The sequence below is a fragment of the Calonectris borealis genome, chromosome 1, assembly GCF_964195595.1.
Source record: "Calonectris borealis chromosome 1, bCalBor7.hap1.2, whole genome shotgun sequence".
Taxonomy (NCBI): Eukaryota; Metazoa; Chordata; class Aves; order Procellariiformes; family Procellariidae; genus Calonectris; species Calonectris borealis.
Window position 1 is genome coordinate 190869604 of NC_134312.1, and position 27497 is coordinate 190897100.

Consider the following 27497-nt stretch of genomic DNA (forward strand, 5'->3'; position numbering starts at 1 on the left):
CCCTCCTCCCCTTCAACTGGAATAAAAATTGATTATAAAAATTGTTACCCGCCACTGGCCTCTGCGTAAATTATTAAAATACTGCCCTCCACGTGTGCTGCCTCCCTCTGGATGCTCAGTAGTTGGGACATCTTTGAATTAAGTAAACTGCTTAATCTGCTGCAGATTGTTAATGATTTACAGTCCTTGAAAACTGCTCACAAATTGCGTATATCCCTCCAAAGCTCACTGTGTGTGTTTGATAAGAAGACACAATTCACTTGTATTAGATATGACTTGTGGAAGAGACTTTCTCGACTGTCAGGTCATTCCACCTAGATGTTTTCAGCGTGTCTGAGATACCAGAACAGGAGAGTGGGAGGAGGAACTGCTTGGCACAGCAGAACACACATGGATTTTGAAACCAAAAGAGTGAGTTCTAGTTTGTGGGAAGTGTATCTTATGGCTTGAGGTAACTGGACATATCGTCTCAGCCTTTTTGCATAGTAGCTTAACTGTCTGCAAGGAAAGCTGTTCCTGCCCTCCATGTAAGGAGCAATCCTGTCTGACTTGTGAATAGCTGAGCCAAAATTACAAACCTGATTTCATTTTTTAGGTAGTGCTGAGCCTGCAAGGCAGCAGGATCATAAAGGACCCTTCCCCAACTTACTGCCTTTACCCCATCTCAGCTCATCTTTTTCCCTGGCAGATGCTGTGAGCTGATTTTATGCTTTAACTAATAGCACAAGGATTTACTTGCCCAATGGGTGGTCTCTAGCTGTCTTCTACCTTGTATTACCATTTAAAATCTAGTGTCCTCTGCCAAGGTCAGTGATAGATCTAGTCTGCTTCAATCTGCTGCCATCCTCTGCTTTCAACGGCCCTCAATTAGCCCAAAGTCATTACTTCAGACACCTTCTTCGCACTGTCCATGCCTATGCTAACTAATAGTCTTCTGTTGGTAGGCAACATCTCTGAATGAAGTGATGTGGAACAAACTTTATTCATGTGCATGCAACCCCTCTGCACGTAACTCAGGCCACTGTGAAAATATTACTTAAATCAAAGATCAGTAATGTGTAGCTGTCTTGGTTAACACAGAGTTATCCTTTCCTAAAAAGAAACCATACAAATCATCCTCTTGTTGCTGCTAGTAGAATAGCTTAGTCTTTCCACATCTTTACTCTCCAAATATTTACTTCATTTTAACAAGGATTGCCTGATTTGCTAATAGTAGTAACAGGCACGGCACTATCCTGACAATGATAGGGATGGGTGGTACAGCACTTACACGCAGCGTATGCTGTCTCTGATGGTGTAGCACAGTGGATGATGTGCTCTTCATACCTGCATATGCACTGTGCTGCTGTTGCAGGCCAGCTCTGTGGTACATGTTATAAAATGGTTTGCATGTGTCGTAATCTCGATATCTGTCAGTGTTCTTTTATATGAGTTCAAGAATCCTTACTTGTCTGAATTTGGGCAGGCTGGTGCAGGAGCTAACTGAAAGGAAGGTCTCTGGTAAGGAACCCTGACTTTATTCAGGATGGGGAAAGCTAATCAGCTTTTTCCAGTGAATGTGTACAGTTGCTCAGTAGTTAAATCAGCAATGACATAAAGTCCTTGCTTTGAAAGTACTCTGCCTCAAATCCCTGATTTTTGTGAATATATAAATATTAACACCTTTATTGTGATCACCATGCCTAATAGCATGACCTAGTAAGAACTTACTGCTTTTGAACTTCAGGATGTTGCCTTTTGTATTAGCTTGGAATAAGATTTAAATATGAGGGGTTGCAAGAGGCAGATCTTTAGAGCTGATTTTTGTCTCAAGACCTCAAATCTGTTTCTTCCAAGATAAGACTGATACTTCCCCTATGAATGGCAGCAGTAAAGGTCTGGAGAATGCAAGCTGAGACAGCATCTGGACAGGAATTGCAGAGGACTCTTCCTGTAACCCTCTAGAGAAAAATAAGTCTGTGAAATAAGCTAGTAACAAGGTGCCAGCAGAGGGTTTCAAATAATGTTTGATGCTTTTGCCATGAACTGGAAGCTGTCCCTTATTGCAAAGCAGAAGTTACCTATAAGGCAATGACTAGATGAATAACCAGGAGCTGCTACAGCTTTATTGGTTTGGTGGATGGGGAGCAGTCACCTAAGCAGTGGCCTCCTGTCATACACAATTCCACCAGACATTTTTACAAAGCTGTACTGTAATATATTGCACCATTTTGCATACTCAAATAATGTATTTTTCCATACCTGAGGAGGGAGTTGGTCTTGTGTCCTCCCTATGCTTATGTAATAGATGTGGCTTTCCTGTCCCATCTTCACAAGGAGAAAGCGTAACACATACCATCAAGGTTTGCCCTGGCCTGTGATTGCCTCTGCCTATTGCTCTCCTTTATCATTTTCTTTCCACCTCTCTTTGCCAGAAACATGTGGTTCTGGGATTGCCCCTAGGAGCTATAGCTGGCAAATCCTCTGCTCCCTCCCCTACCAGTGCAGTCTGGGCCAGTCGTCTGCCCCAAATTAGCAGATAAGCTAATTGGATCTGGAGACATGTGAACAACTGCAGGAGAACATAGTAAGTGGATAGCAGTATATCGCAGAGAGAATCTAATATTGATAAATATAAATTTTTCTCTCATCCATATTTTGTAAGTTTCTAAATCATGCCAGTGTGAATAAAAAACAAGTTTTTTATTCAAATAAGCAAACAGTGCTAGGGTATGTACGGGGAGAAGATAGATAAAGAAAAGAATTATAATGCTCTTACAATTCAGCAGGTTTGTTTGTGTCTGGATTGCTGCATTTAGTACAAAAGATGCCAGTTCAGACAGGATATTGCCTCATTAGAGGGATTGGAAGACAGGTAAGGAGAACAGGACACAAGAACAGCTTTCCCAAGAGATCAGAAAGATTGATTACCTTAAAGAGGAAGCATGTAAGAAATTATAGCAACTAACCAGTGGAGAAAATAGAGACAACAGAAACTTCTAATCTTGTAACACAAGAGCAAGAAGATGTTCATTGAAATTAGCAATTAACTACCTTAAAGATGATAGAATAAAATTAGCACAATATGAAATTGAATGCTGAAGAATGGGAAAGCTGTAACACAGCTATATGAAAGAAGTAGCTGGATGTGAAGAGGGACGGCATGTTTGAGACGGATTTTTTTAATAATAAAACCTAAAGTTTAGGATGTGATGTACAGTCTTGTGATACAGGTTTGAAGACAGATTCTATTCACTTGTGTTGATTTCCATCTTCCCTCGCAACGCCCATGGGAATGCAGAGGTGACAAACTGTGGCTGCCTTGTAAACCCTTGAAATGCCAGATCACCTCTAAATTACAGAATGAGAGGTTTGGGCTTTGCTGGCACCTCACAAGGCATTCCTCAGTATGTGTGATAAGAAGAAATCTGAGAAGCCCATCAAAGGCACTTCAGGACTGCAGTTCCTTTGCAGCTGAAGATCAATCCTTTCAGGACAGGGTTGGGTTTGCATTGCGGTGCCCTGCTTTTTCCATCCCTTTTTGCTGGCACTAAAGCTGCAGGGCTTGCTGCTTTCCTTCCCAGAGAGTACCGTGACTCCCCAGCCAAAGTTGTCCTGCTGGGTGAGAGCAACAGAGTGGCTTCTTGCCTCCTCTAGCACAGCAAAGCAGATACGAGTTGAGTTTGTGCGAGGACAGTGAAAATATCTCTGAGTCAGGCTGCCCTGAGAGGAAAATAGCGATGAGCAGAAAAGCTGAGGGAACATTTTATCACCCGTGAATCATTGTTCAAGTTCAACGGTAAACTAGAGGAACTGGAAATGGGACTCCTCTGCAGAAAGTCCTTGATGCCCCAAGGAGAGCATTTCCAGAGGCATCTTGGTGTGGCAGCAGAGCACGCAAATACATTCCAAGCAGATGCGTTTGCTGTCTCTGGAAAAACAGTGCCATAATTGTTCATAAATATTTCAAAAACAAAAGCCTATCTGTTCTTAGAGAGGGTGTTTCAATAAGCATTCAGCATCTACAGCCGCATGTGACCGGCCGATTGTCCTATTTGTTGGCTAAGGAACTTAGCTGTACCGTACACGTATGAGGGTTGGGTTTTGGTTTGGGTTTGGGTTTTTTTGCACAAAGAACAAAACCAGAGAAACAATTAATTAAAGTGAAAGTTCATATAGCAACAGAAATATATGGGTAAATTGAGAGGTAACAACTTTATGGGAACTGTGTGGATGTTAGAACTTAACAGCTACTTGCTTGGAAAGGAGTTCATTTGCATCGGGATATGATTTGTCTTTTCAAAATCCCAAAAACCACACGTTTTCCCTTACAACTTTGTGTTGTATGAATTAAATTTTAGATGCTTTCTGACTGAATGTTTTAAGTGTACTGTTAGTGGAAAATAACACTTTTACTGGTGGTGTGTGCTCTTGTCTTTTTGCAGCTAGGACCCTATTTTCCTTACACTAGGATTCTCAAATATCTGCAATGAATGGTTATATTCTGTTTAATACATCAAATATCCTCCAAGAAGCAGTGAAGTAGTTAATGATTTAATTTAGTCTTTTGCAATGGATGATGCAGATGACTTACATCCAGAAATTAAAATGCTGAGAGAGAGCATCATCCTATGGATGTGGAAATGTGGGTTCCTTCCCCCACAGTAAATGCATAATTTACTAGATGCTGCACTGTATAGTTAACCAAGGAAAACATTTATGTGAAAAATAAATTGAGGCCTAAGGATATGACTGTTTGAGCCAGGATGCCTCATCTTCCTCCATATCCCTTTATTACTTGCAAACTTTTTTCCTCTGCATTCATCTCTCCTCTCAGCTGCTGTGCTGTTTTCTTACTGATGCCGTGGTATCATTTCAGAGCAGAATGGGAAAGAAGAGTAGAACTGAGGAAATTCTTTCTGCTCCAGAACACTAGCATTTATGTTTGTTGTAAGTTCCAGCTTGGGACTTAATTTAGTGCTTGGGATCAAATATCAATCTTTTCCTATAAATTAACCTATATATGAATATAATTTCTTAGAAATGTCGTGCTGGTGGTATGTATATTGAAAATGGATGTGTCCAGCTTTCACTTCATAGATTCAAAAGCACAAGCTTACTTTTTTATCTGTTGAGTAATGAATTCGTTTTTATGTAGAGTGAAGCATGCATAATTTAAAAATGACATTAACTTAGTTGATAGCCCATAGCAGCTTTGGGAAGAAGAAAAAAAAAAGTGTTGTGTTCTTCCTACCGGGCAGCTGGAAGCAGGCCGGTGACTTGGTATGTTCTTTGCTACATGGCCGATTTAGAGGGGAGCTGGAGGGTTGCTTTCTTGCAAATCGTGGATCCGCTAGGTATTTTTAGCATGGTTCCACTGAGTCACTTACTGCATAGCAGGCCTGTGTTGTAATCTAATGAGGATCTTTCTAATAACTTCCATTACTGAAACATTTGAATGTGGGAAGGAGGTGAAAGTAATTGGATTGCAATAATTAAATCATCCAACGTGATTACCTTCAAAAGGTTGTGTGTTTATGCTTCCCGAATGCAAACGGGAATCGATCAGTACAAGAAGCACTGAAGCTGCATCTGTTCTGGAAGGAAATCATTTGGGGGGGGGGGGTGGTCTGCAGGTTAGAAGGAGGGATGATCATTTTGTTACCCCAAAGCTCTGTAAGGAAGACTGATGCACAGGTCTTAATGAGGGAGTTAATTTTGAAACTTTGCTTGAAAAAAATCCTAGTGTGGTATAACACTCATTGTTTAATAATTCCCAAAGCTGTAGGTTGATGCTCACTGAGAACTCCAACCCTGCATTTACCTGCATTTGCAGATAAAATCAGCTTCCCTACAGCATTTATGCTGGAATGTGGTGTAGTCACTGCACTGCTTCATATGATACATGATGAGCAGTGCTTTTGTGGAGCTGGTGAAGACCTGAGGCAGCTCAGCTCTCTGAACCTTGTGTTAGTAACCTCAAGGTAACAAAATATTTTTCTGTGGTTGTGATTTCTGGTTCATTTTTTTGGTCTCTCGTTACTTGCCCGAAGTTTCTGCAGGGGAAACTGGTCAGAATCTGATTTTGGTCCAGTGCCTGAACAGCAGAGCATGCACTGCTGCCAGGCATATGTGCTCAGGTAACTGGAAAAATCACTGAACTGCATTGTCCAGCTCATTGTCCAGAAAACTGAAAAATGGGTGGAAACTGTTTCACAGCTGAGTAGTAAAACTGTCATATCGCTATCATTTTTTTTGAGTCATAAAAATCCATTTCTCCTGAGATTGTCTCCTATGAATCTTTGTTTTCTAGTCACTTCCCACAAAATACCCAAAAAGCCCTCTATGTAAACCAAAACTGTGTTAAATAAAGTGGTGTCTCTTTCTCTTAGGTCTAAGTACCGCTGGTGGTTATAACAGTTTTTCCCCGACAAACCCATGCAATTCTATAGCTGCATATAACTTACCAAAACTTTGACATTTTCCCTATTATGCAATATGCATTTGCATTTAGTTTACGGCAGCATGAATTAAATGTGGAAATATCTTGAGTTATGGTTTGAGTTAGGATGTTATGTAAGCTTTGTGTGAAAAAATTCCTGCCTCTCAGTCCGTCTGCCTGCTTGCTTGGCATACTGTTTTGTGCAATGTTTTTTTCTGAAGATAGGTGGTAAATGTACAGTAATTCCAAGTTTGCAGTTTCTTCCCTAGTGTACCTGTGCACTGAGCTTCATTGCAAGACTTTTCCACCATTTTCCTCCTAAGCAGAAAAGAACTAGTAAAGTGCTCTGCGAGATCATTAACCTCTGAGCTTAGTTTGCACAACACTTCAGTAGCTTATTCCCTGTCTTCTCTGGAGATGTTGGCTCAAAATGAGATTTTGCATGATGAAAAGTTTTATATAACATATATACTTTAATTTTTGTAGGATCCAGGGTCTTGCTGGGGTCCATGGCAAGAAACTGTACTAGTGACTCTGAGAATGGATGAGGCAAGAGACATTTGCAGGGAAGGATTATGAAGGAGAGCAAATAAGACTCTCTTGATTTAATAAGTAGAATCATTAAAGGTAGCAAAAATCAGATTCATTGCCACCAGCTGATGGTCAAAAAAGTCCATGAGTGAACCCCCATTTCTCCCCTACCCTACTCTTTGCACCAGGCTGCAGAGTTGCTCCTGAGGTCCCTGTTCAGCATCAGGTGGGTGCCTGCATTGTAAATTCTGCATCTGGCGGCATTGTTGTGTGGCAGAAGGAGAAATAAGAAGTCTGGACTTTTATCGGCCCACGTCTGACAAGTGCTGTATAGATCATTATCATGGAGATTGCTGTAGTGATGAACCTCACCTAAAACATACTCTGCTAGCCTGGATATGTATAAAATCAAAGCAGTGGAGTTTTGTATCAATGGGTGGGACTGACAGTGCACTTGAACATTCAAGGACTCATCAGACTCCTTCCCCCCCGCACAGTTGGTGCCTGCGCTACTGCTGCCAGATCCAGCTGCCTCCACGTGGTTTTCGGTGCGCTCCCTGTGCTCTTCATGTCTAGGACTGCGTGCAGCCGTTATTTGGTTCGTCTCCCTTGCAGTGGTCATGTTTCTCTGGTGCTTCTGAGCATTGTGCACGAGGGTTGCTGGACTGGCGGCAATGGCAGCAGCATTTCAGATAAAACAGTGGGATGTCAAAAGTGTTGGGAGCTGGCCCAGCTTCCTCTTGAAGCCAGACCTTACTGCTTCTAGGCTTTGTTGCAGGGCTTGAGGCATACAGAGTAAAGAGTACAATTATTGCTCAGAAGGCTTTTATTTTAGAGGAAGCCTGATGCTTGAGTTACAGACTGAGGTCACAATGAAAATATTGTATCTTCTAGAAATGCCCTTATGTAATCGCTGCTAAGAGAGAACCTCTCTAGAACAGCCCTGAAATAAAGCCCATTCTTCAAAACACTCTAATCTTTTCCCTGACACATTGTCCCCCTTTCCTGAACTAGTAGCTCTTGCACTTCATTTTAAAAACTGAACCTGCCCTTTTGTAATATGAAAGAACCTAGAACAGATCTGTGATGTATAGCTGTACACCATCTCATGGTCTTAGAAAGAGTCCAGTGAGTAAACCCTTGATTAGTTCAGTTTAAATCACACATTTGTTCATCAAAAGCAGTGAAAACGAGGTAGAACCTGGAATGTGCCCCAAAATCGTAGGGTTTATGCAGAACCCTCTGTCAGAGTTGTGTGATGGGCTTTGTGGGGACTAGCATGGGTGAGCCTGAGAGAGACAGTCATGCACTTCCCTGGGTCTTTGGGGCTAGGTTTGGGGGTGGGGGTGGTGTGGAAGTGTTGGGGTTTTGGGTTGGGTTGGTTTTGTTTTAATTTTTTTTCGGGAGGACATAGGATGAGGACCTGTTAGATAAAGTCCTCTTGGTGCCTGAGGTTTTGGCACTCTGCTATTAAATTTCTTTTTGTTTTCCCTGAAACACAGGCTGGCTCAGAAATCAGTTCTGGTTTTGACTTTTGCTTTCATATATTTTCTTTCAAAATTTATCAGAGAAACGAAACTCCTTGTTGCTGGTTCATGTTGCTGGTTCATGAAACAGTGGTTCATGAGCTGCCGCAAAATGTGAAAGACCTTTTATTCTTTCAGAAAATCCCAGTAGCAGCTCATGTCATTAATTGGTGGGAGCCAGAATCTCTTCACATCTCTTGCCCACAAAAGTCTCTGGAGAAGTTGGGGGGTTTATAGTACTGTAGTATCTTCAATGCAGTTGTTAAATATCTTTCCTTATCCCACTTCTAATGACAATGTCTCTCTGTTAAAGGCAGTAAAACTGTCAATGCTGTATTTGGACTTCAAATACTACTATTGTCATGTTTATTTAATGAAAGCAGGTAAAGCTTTTGCTGTTTCCAATGCAGATATTTAGTTTCCAGAGAGACATGGCTTTTGAATACTTCTGAATTGTCTATTATTGGATATTTAGGAACGGGTGGAGTTTTAAATTTTTTGTTTCAACACTAAAAAAGACTTCAATATATTGATGGTGAGAACATGTGCTGATACTCCATTAGGTATGCCTGAAACCTCACAGACTGCACTAACCCTGGATATAGTATTATCCTAAGCTCTTTTCCTTTCTTCTGTCAAATAAATAGCTAGATGAGCATTTTAAAGAATTTTCCAGAATAGTTTAGTGTCTTCCTTTTCCAATTTGGAAACTGTTTTGTAAGTGTGTTAAATCAGCTCTGTGGTTAGGACAACTGACAGAAGGGGATGTCTTTATTTTTAACCACATAATGTCATTTGCACTGATGACCTACCTCCGTTTCCCAAGGAGCAGTAATGCGCACGGGGCAGGCATTGGTCTCTGGATGAGCCTGATACGACTTTAGAAAGAGAGAGATGAAGATTTTTGTACCAGGTACTCATTACAAATGGGAATAACACTCATTTCACACCTTGTACTGGGTTTGATGCTTACCCCTCTTGGTCCCTCAGCAAGACAGGAGATCAAAAAAACCCACAATATATGGTCCAAGGTTTATAAAATAATGAGGATTATGTTAAAATGCCATTTAAAACAATTTCCTGAAGCCCAAGAATACCTACAAAATATTGTAGTAAATTGTACGTGTTGAGGATTACCTCTGCTCTGTTATACAGCTGGCATATGCCTGGGGCATGAAGGTGATAGTGCGTTACACAAGTGCATTTCAGCAAAGAGAAATGTTTAAAAAGGCAGGAGTGAGGAAGGAAAACATTTACAAACAGGAGAGGAGGTATGGGTAACTGATATATCGGATTTCTTTGCTCACGCTGTACAACTAGAACTGGTGGGTTTATGGATATTCTGGAGAAATGGAGTGGAATAGCATAACTTGTTACTCAAGGTAATGGTGGCGTTGGATCTCCCTACAACAGAGTTCACAGTATTGCAACATGCAAACATCTTGGGACAGTGCTTAGACATGTCTAATACGTCTATACTGTATGCAACACCAGTATTTGTCTTTTCCCTTAATTTTACACAAGGTACCACGGAAAAAAGACAAGAGCCCCTGCCTTTGAGTCAGTCCCAGAGACTCAACTCTACAGCTCCAAGCGACACCCAGTTTTCCAGCAGTGAGGTGACAAGAAGCTCAGGCCAGAGTAGGCACCGAGTAGAGAATCTTGCATCCTGCCCGGCAGCATTGTGCAGGCTTTCATGGAGCACACTGCAACCTAAAAGCACAAACTAGGATTTGTATGAGCAAAATGTCTTTATCAGAAAGAAGATACCATGGCACATACCACTGATTGAAGTTTCTGTAGATGGTGAAGCAGAGCTGCCGTGCTGAGGTGGATGTGCTGCTATTGACATAGGCACCTCTGTGAGTAGAAGGTGCTCAGATAAAGCCTACCTCCTGACCACAAGCACAGCCTAGCAGTGTGTTTGAGGACTGCCAGTACAACCACAGCCACCTGAACTTGAGACACATACTCTTGAGCATAACAGAGAGAAGCAATTTTTCTTTTAAAATATACGTTTTTCACATCCTCTTAATATATCAAGACGTAGCCCGAGTTTTGCATGGCAGAATTATTTCTGTATAGCCTGTCTCATTTAAAAATAAATCATCTCTGTTATGTAAAGACTAGAAGAGTATCCATCGATTTGACAGGTTCTAAAAATCTTTCCAAGCCAATTCACTGGCAACAAAATGAAGGGACAACTCATTTCCATGGTGATGCTGACTGAATCACTCTAGAGCAGTTGAAGAATGGATCCTGACCTGGGTGGGTGCTGTGTTTAAGTCCAGTAACTATGCAACCAGCAAGTACTCTTTGTGCTATATATCCATAAAAAATCTTATTTTCATTCATGCTTGGTTTTTTGCTTTGCATTCTTTAGAAGCTTCAGAAGCTCTGGGTTTCACGTCTAGTGGGTGGTATTGTGTTAAGAAGTATACAAAAATGTGCAGAACTGCAGCTGAAAGAAAGACACTGTCTTCCAAGAGCATTTGGCTTCTCCCAAGTTCAGTTGTTGGTGCAGTTTGTTCTTTAGCCCGAATCTACTTTGTGAAGAAGTTACCCAGAAAAGTTTAATCAACTGAAGTCAGTGTTTTTTCTTTCAATAAAATGCCTTATCTAATCCAGTGATCTTAAGAGAAGAAAATCATGAGTCGTCATTTTCTGACATAAGGAAGAATTTTTATGCTTTTACATCAGCTTATACATAGATATTGGAATTCCATTATAATGCTTAACATAACTTTTAAATGCTTGTTTTAAAGAGATGCATAGTAATTGTCCATAATTTTAAAATGAATTGTTTACAAGATCTTTTTTTTTCCTTTATTTAAAATGATTTACTGGGGAGATAAGTGTTTCTGTAATGAGTTACATGAACTGACTTGCTGGTAATGTTCTCTTTCACACACCTTAGAGTTAGATAACATCCTTTCATACTCTTTTTATTCTTAGAATGCTTTGTTTCTCATTTTGCATGAATAAGTCATTGAATGGAAATATATTTGACTACGTAATGAAATGAGCATACTATGTGCCTACAGAAGAGGCCTACACTGGTAAAAGTAGTTTCACTCTTACCTAGGCACCTCGACCAGTTATTAGTGTTGTTTTTTTTTTTTAAAGTTAAGCAGAAAATATTTTTGTTTCAATATCATTCAGCTAACAGTCTTAACACTGACATAATTGTCAAATCAATTTGTAAGTCTGTAGTGGGAACAGTTTAAAAAAACAACAAAGACAACACAAAGCATCCAAATTATTGCCATTTTTGCAAATAAAATTGATTTTTATTTCCTCTAGCTTTTGAAAAATCTTTTCTTGTACATAGTCCTTTTTTTAACAAGCTAAATAATCTGTACTATGTTGTACTAGATTTATTATTTGCCAGAACCTTAAAGTGGAGAGGAGAGGCGAGGCAACCTTGCAAAGCCTGGGAGTTTTGAAACCGATAGCACTGAATATATGGAAAGACAAGTCTTTCATAGGATATTGGTGCACCTCCTCAAGGCTGTTTCATATTGAGTTATTTCAGCTCCCTGCGATTCATCCCATTATTTTTTTGTGCACACTCATTCATTCCCATAATAACGTCACTTGTTGAGGATAAACACATTAGTAAGAGCTCACCTGTTTGGAAAACAGAGTGGCTGATCTGCTTCTGGAATTACAGTGACCGCCTTCTTAGCAAAGGTGAACTCCTTTGGGGGGACCCAAAGGTTTTGGACCCTGTTCAAATATACAGCCCTGCGGCAGTGAGCATCTTCCCAGGTTGTGTGCTGATGTCCAGACACAGAGTGCCGCTCTGACAACAGCTATGGTTAGCTACAGCGAGAAATCACAGAAGGATTTGGCCCTATCGTAATCGACAATACAATAGCGTTGTTATCAGCTGATGAATTGTCCCTGAAAAAGTATTGGTGATTTTGCTTCAGATCTGCTGAAGAGCTGCTGATGTGTTCGTTGCAACTTGGGAGGTAATTATACTGACTTTTGTACGTTTTGAGTAATTTGTGAGCGCTTTCTAACCATGGGACTTGCTGACCCAGTGAAATATTAGTTTTTCACAGAGCGACATGCTGTGTCAAAGTGTATGCCTGAGACATTTCTAAAATGATGCAGCTTGTGTAGTGCCCAAATACGCGGGTCTCTGAATTATTTCTGAAAAATGGGTTTGGATGCAGGGCAGGATGAGCAGAAACCTGATTTTGGATATATGCAACCAGGAGGAACACATAGTGATGCAGCTCTTAGCTTTGAAGTTTGCAGGATTGCAACTTGAATTGCTTTATTATGTTGCATGGCATCTTCGTTCGTACTCGATTTGTGTATGTAATGTCTTAGATCAATTTATATGATAGGATATGATATGATATTAATGTATTGCTCTAAACTTTTACTGGCTGAAAAGGGCTGAAATCTGCTTTTCCATGAAAAGGAGGTAACAGTAGGAATGATCATCTATAAGCTATATTTCCACATGTTTCATGAACTGGAAAGAGCCATTCTTCCTTGTTTTTTTTCCTTAACACTACCAAGTGCAAGTTATAGATTTGCTACAGGAAAATAAGGCTTATGTTTAACAATAGTTTTTTAGATCTCTCTTGTACCTACTATTGCATACTAACTTTGGTGAAAAAGACTATATAGAAGTGGATGATGGGTTAAAATCTATTGTGCTACACTAACACGATGTTGTCTTGGATAACTAAATTTTCTTAGAGAAGGTTAATACATTTGGTGTAAATCAGTAACGCATCGAATACAGTATTATATGGAGAGTTTACTAGTTAAAATTGGAGATTATAAGATTTGAGGAACAGTAAGGCAGGTTACAGTTGGCTGTAATTGAGATGACAGTGGGCTATGCAGGAACAAGCAGGAGATTACTGGTTTCTTGCTGCTTTAACTGTTACTAGGCATGTTTTGATGAAATTAGCTGATGACCTAAAGTTAAGAGAGAACTTAAATTAGAAAGAAGCTTCAGAGATTGGACCAAAACAAATGGATGACACTGAGAACTGAAATAACAAATATTTAATGACGTAGATGGTACATCAGTCCAGATCCTCTGCTCAGGAAACAAGCAACAAGCACCTCAAGTGTGTGAAGGGCATGGATTGAGTGACAGGGAGCTGCCAGTACTATATGATTATGAGAAAGTAAAAGTAATCCTGAGATACATTGGGAAGATCTTCTAGCAGAGAGGAAACCACTGATGTGTTTGTGGAGAGGCCTGGAGCACTGCGTGGTTCTAGGTGCCTCTGGTCAAGGACAGCAACTCCAAACTGACAGGGCAGAGGACTGCCAGGCTGCCTGTCGCCTTGATTGTCCTCTTCAGAGAAGGTTAAGAGTTTGGCTTCTTCAGCCTGATGCTCAATGGGCATCTGATAGCACTCTGAGTACACTGAGAAGAGGGGAAGGTCCTGAAGCTGAAGAGCTCATTGTTGGCACAAATGGACATAATCTTATGAAATAGAAGCTGAAAATCTTAGAACCTCTTTCCTTTGCTTAGAGGTTTTCCTGAAGCAAAACAATGAAACAACAGGCAGCAGATGGACCAAGGCCTACCCTGAGAGCAGGGGGAAGGCTTCTGCGGGGGACTGGATGGGCTGATACAGGTGTGTTTTCCTGGGCTGCCTAGGGTGTCCCAAATCCTCATCTGAGGCGTTGAATGAACAGTGGTGTTCCAGTCCTTGGGAAAGGCACAGAACAAAAAGCCATAGCAGTTTCCAAATACTGTTGTGATGTGTTCAGCTGAGATGTTGAGTACTACATGGAACCAAGGAATGGGCTACCCTCATCACCTTACAGAGGTTAATCTGAGGTTGATGTATAAGGCTGCTGTAGGAGTTTGCACGTTTATCTTCCCTCTCAGCAAAATAATTTAATTTTAAAGAAGGTCTTGTGCATTCATTGTTGCCACTTTGTTTCCATTCGTGGTTACTTTTTCATTCTTCCTCACGTGTGTTGTGTTTTTTCTTTTGTAGAACAGTTCGTGTCTGGCTGAAGAGAGACAGTGGGCAGTACTGGCCCAGCATATACCATGCAATGCCATGTAAGTATAAGGAGATGTTCGCTATTTACTGTGTATTTGCAAAATGGCTTTTCTGGTTTTGATGAAGCTTCATGTTTATGACCATTTACAAGTTTACCACTCTGTATTAAATATTAGTCTTGAACAATTCTCTTGGTTTCTGTGAAGCTTTACCAACTTGCATGCTAATGCTTCTGAGAGGCATCAGGGATTACAGCAGCAAAAGGATACGGATATGCTAGCAAGGGATGAGTATTTAATGCAAACATAGATTAAAAAGTGTGGGACCTCAAAATGTAGTCTTGCATTCTGCCACTAATGGAGTCCATAAAACTTTGTAAGTCTCCAGGATAAATCACTCTGCCCTTCCTACTGCACGTGCTCAGTCCATTAGCGTGCAATGGCAAATGGTTTTATTTGATAAGAACTTAATATCCTGCAGCAGCTAATATGATAGAGAGGATACTAGACAGGGAAGGCAGCTCTTCCAGTGAAGAAGCAGAATCATTTTACCCCTGCAATTAAATGTGGAAAACCAAGTCTCCCTGATGGATCCCTCCAATATGATCTGCTGTATGCCTCCTCTCCCAAAGAGGGAGAGTTTCTTTAAAAGAAACTGCAGATCGATGTCCAGTTTTCCAAGAGACAGTTGAAGAAATCACAGCCCTAGCTGTTTGTCATAACCCGTGTGGTTGAGTGGAGGAGTATAACTCTGCAGGTCACCAACAGCAGGGGTATGCTGATGGTCCTCAATCAGCTTCAGCTGGGTTAGCCTGTCTTTGGGAAGCTTATGAAGCTGACCTTAAATCCACAGTTTGGGGAGCATTTATCAAGTCCCATCAAGGTGTTCTTACTGTCTGGAGAAAGAATTATTTTAAGCTAAGATAGCTAGATCTGGAAGAGACATCTGTCTCCATGATTTAAAATATTTAATAGATACAAGTTTTAGTACCACAACAACGTCAGCTTGGGACCCTAGAGTGGCCGTGATGTTTGACTGCCTGCTCTAAGAAAGCGTTCATTTGGTAGAGAGGAGGATCTCTCTTCTTCCTTTGGTGACGGACTAGCTCATAAGAATATGTCAAGCCTCAAAGGTACTTTCTGCTCAAGATTTTGCACAAAAAGGTATTGGAAACCAGCCAATGATGTGGCAGTCTGTGGAGCTCTGTCATGATCACTAGCAGTGGCCTGAGTTCCCTTGACCTGTCCTAAGAGTTTTGCTTTCCCCAGTCAAACTGTTACGAAATGGCTGTTTTAGCAGTTTGGCAATGATACTTCTCTTTTTCCATGTGACGTTTTTGCATACATTTGCATTTTAGATTCTTGTTAGCTCCTCCACTGGTCTTAGCAAAGCTGCATTATTGCCAGTAATAACAGCTTTGCTGGAAATGATGGAGTAGATCCAGACCCACTCAAAGGGGACTATTTTAAAGCTGCTTCATAAATTTGAACACCTGACACTGCTCCTTCACTTAGAAGGCTGGTAAGCTTTTGAGCCATGAGATATTAAAATTATGCTGTGTTATTCACCAATTTCAAGAATGATCAGGTATAATTAACGACTGGAGCAATGCCAATTATATTGTTATCAGCCATGGCTTTAAATTTGGAAATCGTAGGAAGGGCTCTGAGTCAGCTTCTGCGCAGGTCTGCACTTGACTGGAAATGATAATTTTGTCTGTTTCTGTGTGGATCATCTTTTTGATGGTCCTCTGCTTTAGGTTCACGTTGTTTTTTGTCGTCTAGAGAACAACTGCCCAGAGGTTCTCTGTGTAAAAATGTAGTAAGCACGATGGTGCCTTTGTGCTGCTTAGCAAGCTGTGAGTAGTGGTCCCACCTATAGATACACCATTAGCATGACTTGTGACTTTGGTTACAGTGGTGCATGACCCACACCCTTTTATGATTTGATATCAGGTAGCCTTAATAACTGAGCTTGCACCCTGAGTACTCTGGGAGATGAGGAGGATGAGGACTTGGGCCGAGTAAGCCATGTGCTTTGGTCAAGCTCTGCACCCAAATGGGGCCATCAGTGCATTCTGAACGTGAAACCCATTAAATACCTGGAAAAAAGATCAAGATTTAGATCCTTTCTGAGTAGGGACACTTGCTGCTGTTTAGAGGTGGGATTTCCCCAATTATGAAGTTTTATGCCCTGCCTAAGGGTGTTTCTGTGGTTGGAAAACATGGTGGCCACATTTTTTATCATCTCCTCTAGCCCAAGAGAAAGAAAGATCTGTGGGTATTATACACACTGTTATATCGTCAGTAAGGCAAACTAGGTAAGCTGGAAACCTGGCTAACGCGCTTCCTTCACGCCAGCGTTGTCTCAACAACTGTATTAATAACAGACCTCTGACGAGCAGGTTAACCCTCTCCATGGTTAGATGTGTACCCTTGGTTACACATGTGCAACACAGGTTACAGATGTGTAACCATGGTTAGATGTGTGACTTTTGGGCAGTGTCTGCACAGGAGAAAAAAAACAATTTAGTAGACACAAATTTATGAAAGGGAAAGGAATTGTAGTCAAGAGAAGTAAACTTTGCCAAAAAAAAAAAGCCACCCAAAAAGACCCAAACCCAACCAAACAAAAACCTCTCACAGATGTGGAACGGAGTAAAGGATTTATTGTGGTGAGGAACAGTGGAGTATCCAGTCTTTGAGGCAGATAATACACTGTCTGTCTTATGATGGTTTTCATAGCTAACACTTTGCTTTAAGCAGGAGGGTAAAAAAACTGCAAAGCAAAACATGTTCGTTTGGTCTTAAACTATGCCACTTTTAGTGGTCCCTGAAAATGCAGGCACAAAGTTTGTATTTGTCTTCTACTTCTGTCAGTCTCTAATAAAGATGGCACACTGTTGAGAGCATGAAGTATATAACTGGGCTTTTTCTCCATAATTAATTTTCCAAAGGCTAAAATCAGTTTGTATTTGCCCTGTATTTAAGGTAAAGACTACAGTCATATACTTCTGCATCAGTAATATCCTGCCTGTCCTCTGTAGTAGTTCAGATCAATCTTTTTCCAGTCTGAAATCAAAATCATAGCTACGTACTGAAGTAGAGGGCCTTTGGAGTGCTGTTATTTTTCCTGGCTATTATTTTAAAAGGATCTTAAACATCTCGGAAGTGCAGGGTTTGGAGTTTTTTAGTTTGGTGGTTTTTTTTTTTTTCCTTTTTTTTCCTCCCCTTCTTCTTAATGAGCCTAAGTGTTTAAGTGTCTGAATGTCATCTTATTTTCACTAAAGCATAAGCTGCTGCAGTCCTGTTACTATTGGCATCACTTTAACTACATTAGTGTAGCTAGTGTGGACATAATTTTAGTGCTGATGACATAATTTTTCCAAGAGCACATGTTACTGAAGAATTCCCTTAGGAAAACAATTATAGCAAAATAAGTATCTTTACGCTGCTGTGACTGTGTACACACGGGTCTGGAATTTAGAAGTGATTTTTTTGTAATCAGCTCATGTCAAGCAATTGCTTGTACCTTTTGTGTCTGAAGTGTTTCAGGCTATTTGGGAAAAGCATACTTCAAATAGCTAATTTACCTGAGACTTCTTCTCTGTGAGCTGTTTATTGCCTTCAGAATTACTAGTAGCTCTTTCAATGTATGCACAGTGTCTAGCGTTTGAAAGCTTATGTGTAGAATATGCCCGTTATGGCATTAAATGCCTTTAAAAGGATTTGATGTTTATTCTGCTTAGAATTGCTTTTTTTTTCTGTCTGTTTTTCCTACAACTGTCTCGTTCTGCTACAACCCTAGAAGCCTCAATATAACAGCAATGCACCACCATCCAAAGGCATGATTCGAGTTTGCCTTTTCTGAGGAAGAAGTATAGGAAGGAGCAATTTTGTCACTGTTGGTAGCCCTAATTTAAGTGTTTCCCTTCTGGCAGTTTCCTTGAACTGAACCCTTTTCTTTGATTTAATTCAGTCAATTCTTCCAGGAAAGAATAAATCGAGGTGCCTGCCTGGATGTGGATCTGGTAGGCTTTCTGCTTGCGGTTGGTTGTCATTTAGAAAGTGTTTCAAGGGAGAGTCAATACTGAAGGTAGAACAAGTGTTGTTAAACAGTCAACATACTCTCCTCTTCTTCATATAGCTTTGCAGCCAACTAAACTACCGAGGAAGATTTGCTGAGCTATGGACTATTTAATCCTAGGTGAGACATTAAACAAATTGAGAATATACCAGAGATATGGTACTGCAAAAGAGAGGACTCCAAGCTTGTTAGTAACAAAAACACCGCGAGTAATCACAATAGAGAGTAGAAACCAACAGGGGGAAAAAAGCAGAACTAAAAGCACATCTGACTGTACTCTATATTTATCACAAGAATATGGTTCAAAAAACAGTCTTATCACTATCGAAGGAGCAAGAATGCCTGCCCCTAGCTGCAGTTGGCAATTGCTGCTGAATAATGATGCCTGAAGGTTTCTGTTGGGACAGCAGGACTCCCAGCTGCATGCTGCTGTGTTGAGCAATAAAAACGATCCCTGCCTTCTGAATGCAACTTCACAGTTTCTCAATTAAACCAAGCGTAGCTCTTGAATTCTTGCAAGAAAACTCTGGGTTTACCCTTGATGTGAACCTTGCCAGATCCTCGAGGGAGCATAGTATAACTGACTTGTGTGCAGTTTAAGAGTATATCCTGATGTTTATTAGAGTAATATTGATATAATAAAACAATGGCTAGTTTTCAATACGGTTTTTTATTTTGGCCATAGTATGTGATACTGTCATAGCACTGTCTGTGGTGAAACTAGAGTAGGGGACAGTTGGACTCACAGTCCTTAATGTTGGCTGATATGTTGATTCCTACAGGTGAACTTTCTTGCTGCAGGTATAGGATGCAAGCCTCTGACATAATACAGTGTTTTCTTTTATTGTGAGTGAAGTTCAGGCAAATGTAAAAAACTAAATTATTCAGCCAAGTAATCTCTCAGATTTATACCGAAATGTCAGGTACCTCATATCAAAACACCACCACTGCTGTTGTATGACATGCCTGTTTTCAGATAACTAGTAAGAAAAAATGAAGGAGCTGGAGCAAGAAATAGCCGTTGTTCCATGTCCTAATAGGATAGGGTTGAATGAATTGCAAGAACACTTTTTTTTTTTTGTAATGCTTGTCTATTGGAAGGGGCAAAATGCTGAACAGCATCATAAAGCATGTTAGCTAGTTTTAGGCTTTCCAGAACTTCAAGAAAATGAGAATCGCAGTTTTGTTAACTTCATCAACATGTTCATTTTTTTCAGCTCCATGTTCATGCATGTCTTTTAACCCGGAAACCAGAAGGCTGTCCATAGGTCTAGACAATGGTACAATCTCAGTAAGTACATCCAAAGATTTCTAGTTGAAATGCTTCCCTTTTGAGAAGTATATGTGTGATGTTGTGGTGAGGATATTTTTGCTAGTGCTTGGGAGAGAGACTTTTTACTGCTAGTGGAACTGAAGCTGTAGTGTAGAAAATGGCAGATTATTACAAATTTCATTCCAACTGCCACAAAGAGATTGAGTGGGGTTTACAGTATTTATTAGGCAACTCAACAAACTGTCTTAATTTGCATATCTCTTAAAAAATAACAACACAGAAAACCAGCTGTTGTTTTATTAAATTTGAGTGCCTTGTTAATCATACCATACCAAAGTTTTCTGAAAGCAACAATTAAGAGGGGAAAAATCGTATTCGGAGAGGCAGAAGGTGGATTTCTGCTCCATATCTAGCTCCTTTTCCAAACTTCAGGGTTCAGATTTTGTTTTCCTCTCACTTCCTTCAGAGGAGTTGCTCCTAACTGGCACTGCTGTTGCTGAAAGATTTGGTTCATTAACATCTAAGAGAGATCTGTGTGCGTGGAAAGGGTATTAAAACAAGAGTCTGTTTTTTAGATCTGGGACAGAGAGTAGCAGCTGATGTTATTCATTGGATTTTTCTTGTGGGACGATGAGTAAAGAGCTGTATCACTTTGTGGGAGGGTCATGGGTCAGAGAGGTATTTTTCACCTATGCCTCATCAATAGACTTCTCTTCCAATTTAAGATCATTTTACCATCATTTCAGATTTTTGTTGCTGTTGTCTCTGCCTTATGGGCTTTATAACTGAAGATTGACATAAGGGCAGCTGTCTGCACTAAAGCCAAGATGGTATTTGGGAAATTTTTTCTAAACTGTATGGATTTTGGTTATAAGCCTGGCACCTCAGAAATATGTATGGTGCATTTTAAGAAGGATAGGCAGCAATGCTAATATTAAAGAAAGATGTTCCAGCAAAGCCACCATGAGATGAGCTTGTATGGCCGCCTTACCTTGTGAAACAGGGTGACAATTTTTGCTTCTACAAAGATGAAGAGATTGTTTTCAACCTTTTGTAACTTCTCAACATGAAGGCTGCACAAACATTTGTGCAGCACAGTAGACCATTCTCTTGAGTGAAAGATTGTCTAGCATCTTGCTTGAAAGCAGTGGTACCTAAAGTAAACAAACAAACAAAAAACCCCCTGAACTTTCTATGATCTTTTTTTTACACTTTGCAAACCTTTTTTGAGAAGAAATGGCATTTCTGTTACTTTATGTCATAGGGACTGCCTGAGGTCCCTTTTGGAAGCCAAAAGACCTTATCATGGTCATAAATTCCTTGCTCTGAAGTGGAGAAAAACATGCTTTACTGGGTGCAAGTCTCTCAAGATACCACAACAAGGAGAAACAGAGGAAAGGTCTATTACTTGCAATAGGCATGAGAATTCCACAGCCAAGATGAGACTCCTCACCTAATTTCACCCATCTGAAAGTTAGCTTCCTAGATAAAGTTAATCATTAGGTTCTGCAGCCACTAGAGGAGAGGTGAGGCCTTTGGACATATCCATGTTACTTACCCTAGAAACTGTTTTAGAATGGCATAAATCTCTCTCCCCGTTTCTGGGGAGATTTAAATGAAGGATTTAGTTTTTAGGTAGCTGAAGCTGAATTAAATTGATCTTTTTTGCTGACCATGCTTGCGTCTAGATGAAGCTGTTATACACTTTGAGCAGAGCCCAAGGACAACACGGCACCAGAATAAGCCCTTCAGAATTCTTCCTTGGGGATGGTACTTATTAAGATAGATTCATCTTCCACATCATTTGATCTTGCAGGTGTCTACAGGTTTGGCCATAAACAGCACTTTGAATACCTGAGACTGAGTCAGGCTCTACCTGCTGATGTGTATCCTTCCCCTCTGCCACTGTGGGAAGTTTACTATTTTTTCCTTCAAGAAAACTACATGATAGTTTCTGTCCTCTCCCAGTTTTTGTAGTTCATAAAGTGAAAATACTGTAATCATTTCATAGAGCTTTCCTTGCAACAAACATAGATGTAGGGTCTGACAGTAGATTTAAGAGTCTTCATTCTCATCCATTTCTGAAGTGGGTTTGTTGTTCTCTGGAAGACGTGGTGAGAGTGCTGTTGGTCACTTGTGTTAACAGGACAAAATCAAGCCTTTAAGGAGATCTGCAAGGTGCTGTCAAAATGGCATCATTTATAAAATACAAACTGTAAATTCCCTGGGGTGGGAACTAGGTTGTGAATGGGTAACACATAACTAATATATAAAGATTATTAACTCTCAGAAATGGATTCAGTTGCCTAAGCACAGGTTTCCAGTGCTATTTTGGGATACATCTATTGACACTGACCTGTAGTTCTGGAAAGGCGTGGGTCTTCCTTAGACCCTGGGCCATGTCAGCCAGACCCATGGCCAAGGACTCTGAAATGGCACACACCTGAGTATGGTTTTGTTTGCCTTAGCCAGAATAATTTTAAACAAGATGCTGATAATATTTCCAGGGTGAGGATTTACAGAGGTCTTAGGCTCAAGAGAAGTTTGTGGTGGGTGTATATGTTTCAGCGTGAGGGAGGTGTGCTTCATGAAGGTATAGCTGAATCTTTGTACAACAGTGAGCACTAGACTGGACAGTCTTTTCAGATGCTCAAGACTTTTCCTTTCTGCTTTGTGAAGACTTTCATGGTACCAAGTCACTGTTGTAATAATAAGCTTACCTGAAACGGCCAAGACTGATCACTAACATTTTCAGTATGGCAAAAAAGGTAGTAATGTAGCTCCAAAACAACCTCTGAGGAGCAAAGAGTGATCTTGCCAGAAAAAATGTTTTTAATCCCTGCAAGGAGGGGTTTTGGTTTTGCTTTCTTGAGCGCTCTGATATATCCCAGCCCTTCCTGTGCAAAAGGGCTCGCATAGGACTTAGAAATCTTTCTCTGTTCTGTAAAGAAGCACCGACTGAGCTGTGTGGGTGCTCACTGGCCTTTCTAGCTCATTAAGAAGCTGCCTAATGAGAACTGAGCATCAGCAGCTCTGAGAGGACCAAAACATCTATGTATGGAAGGATAAAAAAACCCAGTTTCTGCTGGTACAATGTTAAAGAGATGTAGTCGGTGTTTTTGTAGTGCAGATGACACAATGTATGTGCAATAGGGCATGAATTTCTTGAGCAAGGTGCTTTGTGCTAAAATACCTGTCTATTGATGGAACTAATACATTTGGCCTCGAGAGGGAGAGGGGAATGAGTGCAATGGAAGAACATGTGATAGTGTAAAGGGGAGCAGGGAGTAAAAGACCTGGAGAAAGATCAGAAAATGCAAACCAAGAAAATGCATCACAAATTATTATATGCTTTCAAAGGAAAAAAATGAGAAGCAAGAAGTCTTCAGGGAAAAAAAAAAGAAGAAAATATTATATCCAGTATTCAGGGTAATGGAACTGTGTTTATTTTGTACTGTGTTTGTTTATCTCTTTGGATGGAGCAGTGTATTAATAGTACATAGCTGTGGTTTGTATTAAAGCATACAGAGCTAATCGATACTTGGGTAAACCTTACAAACTGCAGTTGTGTTTGATTCACTGTATTATCACGGAGAGACTCAAAAGCCTTTCCAGTCTCCCACTGAAACTGTGGGACTGTTCAGATCATGGAACAGAATGGTCACGTCAAATTTGTCAAAGGAAAAATGCAAAAAACCACACTCTTCATCCCGCCTGAAGTCATCAGCATCTGTGTGCCACCACAGTGAAAGCTGGGGTCAGTACCAGGACAGCCAAATTGTAGGAAAGGCAGACATATTCTCCCACCATGTGTTGCAACAATTGAAGCCGTTTCCCTTTTGATAATGACAGCAGAAAGTTAGCATTCATAGCAAAGGGTCTTGCTTCAAGTAGGCTTTGTAGTAAAGCATTTCATGTGGTGGTTTAGCATTCTTCAGGCAGTGGTTAATGAAAACCACTTCCCCTGTAAGTAGCTAGGAAGGTATAGCAGATTTTTAATGTTCTGTGGTTTGTAGAGTTAAGGTGACCCTGGTATAGAAATTCAGCTGACTTAATTGATTTGTTACTGCTGTTTAAATAACACTCCCCACTGTCCTCAGCTGCCAGGGGAAAACTAATGGGAGGTGGAGAAGATTAAGGAAAGGAAGATGAAGTAGAGCAATTCAAGAGAGCATATTTATTACTAACTTATGAGCAGAAATCTAGAAACAGCAAAATACATAGCTGCCTCAACTCACTCGCAGTTGTTTTCCTGGAAGCTCGGATCTGTAGATGTTCCACAGATGAGTATCATAGCCCCTCCACCTTGGTGCCAAGCAGTAGGTATGATGTGTTAGGGTAATCCTGGTGCTGGAAAACTGTGCAGATTACCTATAGTGACTCCACAGAAAATGCAGAGTGACTTTTTTTTTAATTCCGGTTTGGAAACTGTGGGTAAATACTGGCTTTTCGGTGGTTAGAATGTCTTCTCATGCTCTTTTGTGCTAAACTTTTGGTTTGCCGTAAATATAGTCCATAGGCTCCTGAAGTCCAGTCCCCTCCATCTGCATGTTGCACAGTGCTTTTGACAGTGCTTATACATGAATATTTCACTGTATGCTGTGAAACTGTATGCTTTAAAGTTTAGCTTATCTTGTGTTTATAATGCTTGTTTTATTTTCACCCTGTTTCCAGATTAAATGAGTTAGGTTTTACTACTTCTGTCCCCAGGGTAGATTAGCTCAGGGAGTTTCTGTGTAGTTTGCTATAAATTATTAATATGATGTATTTTTACACTCCCTGTTTTTTCTTTGTGTTTCTCTGAGTACTCGGTGTACACATGTAGATACCTGACAGCAGTTTGAAAGCTAATTCATGCGATGGGGCCACAGAGCCTACCCTTTGCCTGGGTGTTTCCTCCAGAGACATGTTGCAGGAGTTTTGTTGTGGCCACTCCAGGCCTGCTTTGAGCAACCTCTCCTCTTCAAAATGAGTGGCAGAGGCACCCAGGTGCTCAATCAGTTTAATCGCATGGGGTTTTTCCAGGAGCCGAGGCTGCCATGCAGACTCTTAGCTGCTGTTTTCATCATTTCCTAGTGCAAAAGCCATATCGGTGGTTAAAGAGCAGCACCAAGGCAGCAGGACTGCAGAGCAGTCCCCATAGATGTGCTCTTCGCGGGCTGCAGGAGCAAGCCCGACTGGGTCACACCACGCATCTCTCCCCAGGCAGCCACAGCCTGTGCTAAGCCATCCTCCATCCCACACACAACTGCTTGTTAGCCACAACGAAGCAGTAGCAAAGCAAGAAAGTCTGCTTCTGAGATACCAGAATAAATATTAACCAATAGTGGGATAAAATCAAGGGGGGGGGGGAAGTCTGGGTTTCTATTTGTCTGAAGCACTGAGAAACTTTTGAGCAGAAACCTGAAATGTATTCCCATCGTGGATTATTGGTACCTAGTGTGGACTGAGCAACTTCAAGGGACTCTTACATATTTATATTGAATTTCCTGAGTGTTCAGGTTGCGGTGTAGTGTATGCACACGCATGGATACCTGTATACACATATGCATGTACACATAGCTGTGTACACATGCAGGTTTTTGCCCAGGCAGTCCTGAGCAATAGGTGTTTGCTACATGCCAGATCTCAGGTCTCTCATTTTGTGGTACCTCGGCTCATAGCCAGCCATTTCTGTCAGCTTTTTTGACTTCTTTTTTAATAGTTCGTCTTTTATCTCCACCATTCTGTTCAAGAAGCACTCATGGTGTTGTTTCTTAGGCAGCTTTAAGAAGGGAAATAATTCAGGTTGTTAGATAGAGGTACTCAAAATTTGCAAAAGCATAGGCAGGGCTGTGCTTGCAAAGAAGGGAGAGCTTACCTTGGTAACGAATTCAAATTAAAACACTCTCAAACACTTTACATCTCTAAGCACTGTTTCTTTTGTTTTTTCTTTCCTCTCCCTCAGGAATTCATTTTATCGGAAGATTACAACAAGATGACGCTAGTGAAAAGTTACCAGGGTAAGAACCATGATCCATGTTAATTGGTTTGTATTGTCATTAATTTTTGTTAATGTTCTCTTAAAGAGTGTGAATGGAGAGAAGTCCCCTTTACAGTGATTGCTTTTTTTTTTTTTTAAACTAATGTAAATGCTGGTTTTATCAATTGATCAATAATGTGCTTTGTTCTGAGATTACAAGACTTTTAAAGAGCTGTTTCATGTTCTGTTTTTCCTTTTAAATGTTCCTTTGGAATATCATTCTAGACAGCAAACTGTCCAAAATCCAGACCACGTTTGAGGGAGAGGAGTATTAATTTTTAATCTTTAGTAATCCAGTGTATGTAGTGAAACAATTTAGGAAACTAACCCATCTTTTAGGGCTGAAGCATTAGGACTGTAGCTTTTGGGGTTAGTCTGATTATATTTCAATAACTGTCAGCTTGAGTAATCTCAAGATTATCAGTGAATAGCTGTCATAGTAAAAGGTCAAGAAATGCTAATCCATACCTTTTCTAATTATATTCTGCTATTCACTAATGTGACGTTTTAAGAAACCTAGCTATTTATCCTTGTCAAACCTCTAAAGGACACTGTGCTTGGGATGTGTATTCTTATAAAAGTAACAAATACATGCGACAATTTACTCTTATATCTCTTTTGCTGTTAGACTAAGAGGTGCTATGATATTGTATGGTGTCATATCATATTATATGCTTCTGTATAGAAGCCTCTGACATGTTGGCCTGAGATTTCTCACGTACATTTTAAAATATGTATTTACGCATATATTTTGAGTTTTATACCTTGAGAGGTTGAGAGGATAATTTAAATCTCTAAGTGGAGGCTCTGGGGATCACGTTTTTAAGGTATGAAAAGAATCTTGATTTTTGCAGAGCACGGCTAACTTGCATCGGCTTTTGAGCATTTTACTTCAGCTCTTTCATGAATGCCTGGTGTGTTGTAAAATTAAGCTAGAATGCCTGCATTTCTTCTTAGCTTGTAAAAACTGAAGAAAAATATCCAATAATGATAAAATATATATGTGAATCTTAAATAAGACTGCTGCAGTCTGACTATACATCTTTAGTATCTGAATTTGTGATTGCTCCACAATCACCGAAGTTTGACACACCTAGGTTTCATATTTAAGAGTTGTTGCACTGAAGAGTCCTACTGACTGTTCTGTAGCCCCCCTTTGTTATTAGCTCATCCATTTGCATGCTTGGATTCAATCTTGCAGACTAATCACAGCCTAGGAAGGGTGAGCTGAAGTCTTTCCTTCTGCATATGCAGAACAACATATCATGAGACCACCTTTCTTGCCAAGCTCTTCAGGGAAAAGGCTGAAAATTTTGGAAGGGGGGAACATATATCTTGGCGGTACGGCAGAATAGCCAGTTGACTGTGGCAGCCCACCAAAGGCCTGGGGAGCACCCATCATAAAATTTAAAAAAATGAAGGAAAATAAAGGCTGTGCTCATGGCCTTCTGCTGCAGTGTGCCAGATGTGCTGCTGCTGCAGAGCATTGGAGGAGGTCTTTGGGTAGGAAGATGCCATGGAGAACCTCCATGGGTTGTCCTGTGGGAGAACCCCAAGAGTTCAGGTGGCATCCCCCAAATGTTAGACAACAGAGACTCTAATGAGGGTCCATTAACATCAGTAGAGAGGCAGTACATCT

The 27497-nt window shown here is 40.5% G+C and overlaps 1 protein-coding gene across 3 annotated transcripts in view; it reads left to right on the top strand.

The window, feature by feature from the left end:
- The window catches only part of WDFY2 (WD repeat and FYVE domain containing 2), an 84467-nt gene that overhangs the window by 39063 nt on the left and 17907 nt on the right, over positions 1 to 27497 (top strand). For all 3 annotated transcript variants that reach the window (XM_075139684.1, XM_075139683.1, XM_075139682.1), the window contains 3 exons: positions 14469 to 14536; positions 19781 to 19854; positions 25784 to 25838. In XM_075139684.1, the coding sequence (XP_074995785.1) occupies positions 14530 to 14536; positions 19781 to 19854; positions 25784 to 25838 (136 nt within the window). In that variant the 5' untranslated portion in view covers positions 14469 to 14529. The remainder of the gene's footprint in view (positions 1 to 14468; positions 14537 to 19780; positions 19855 to 25783; positions 25839 to 27497) is intronic.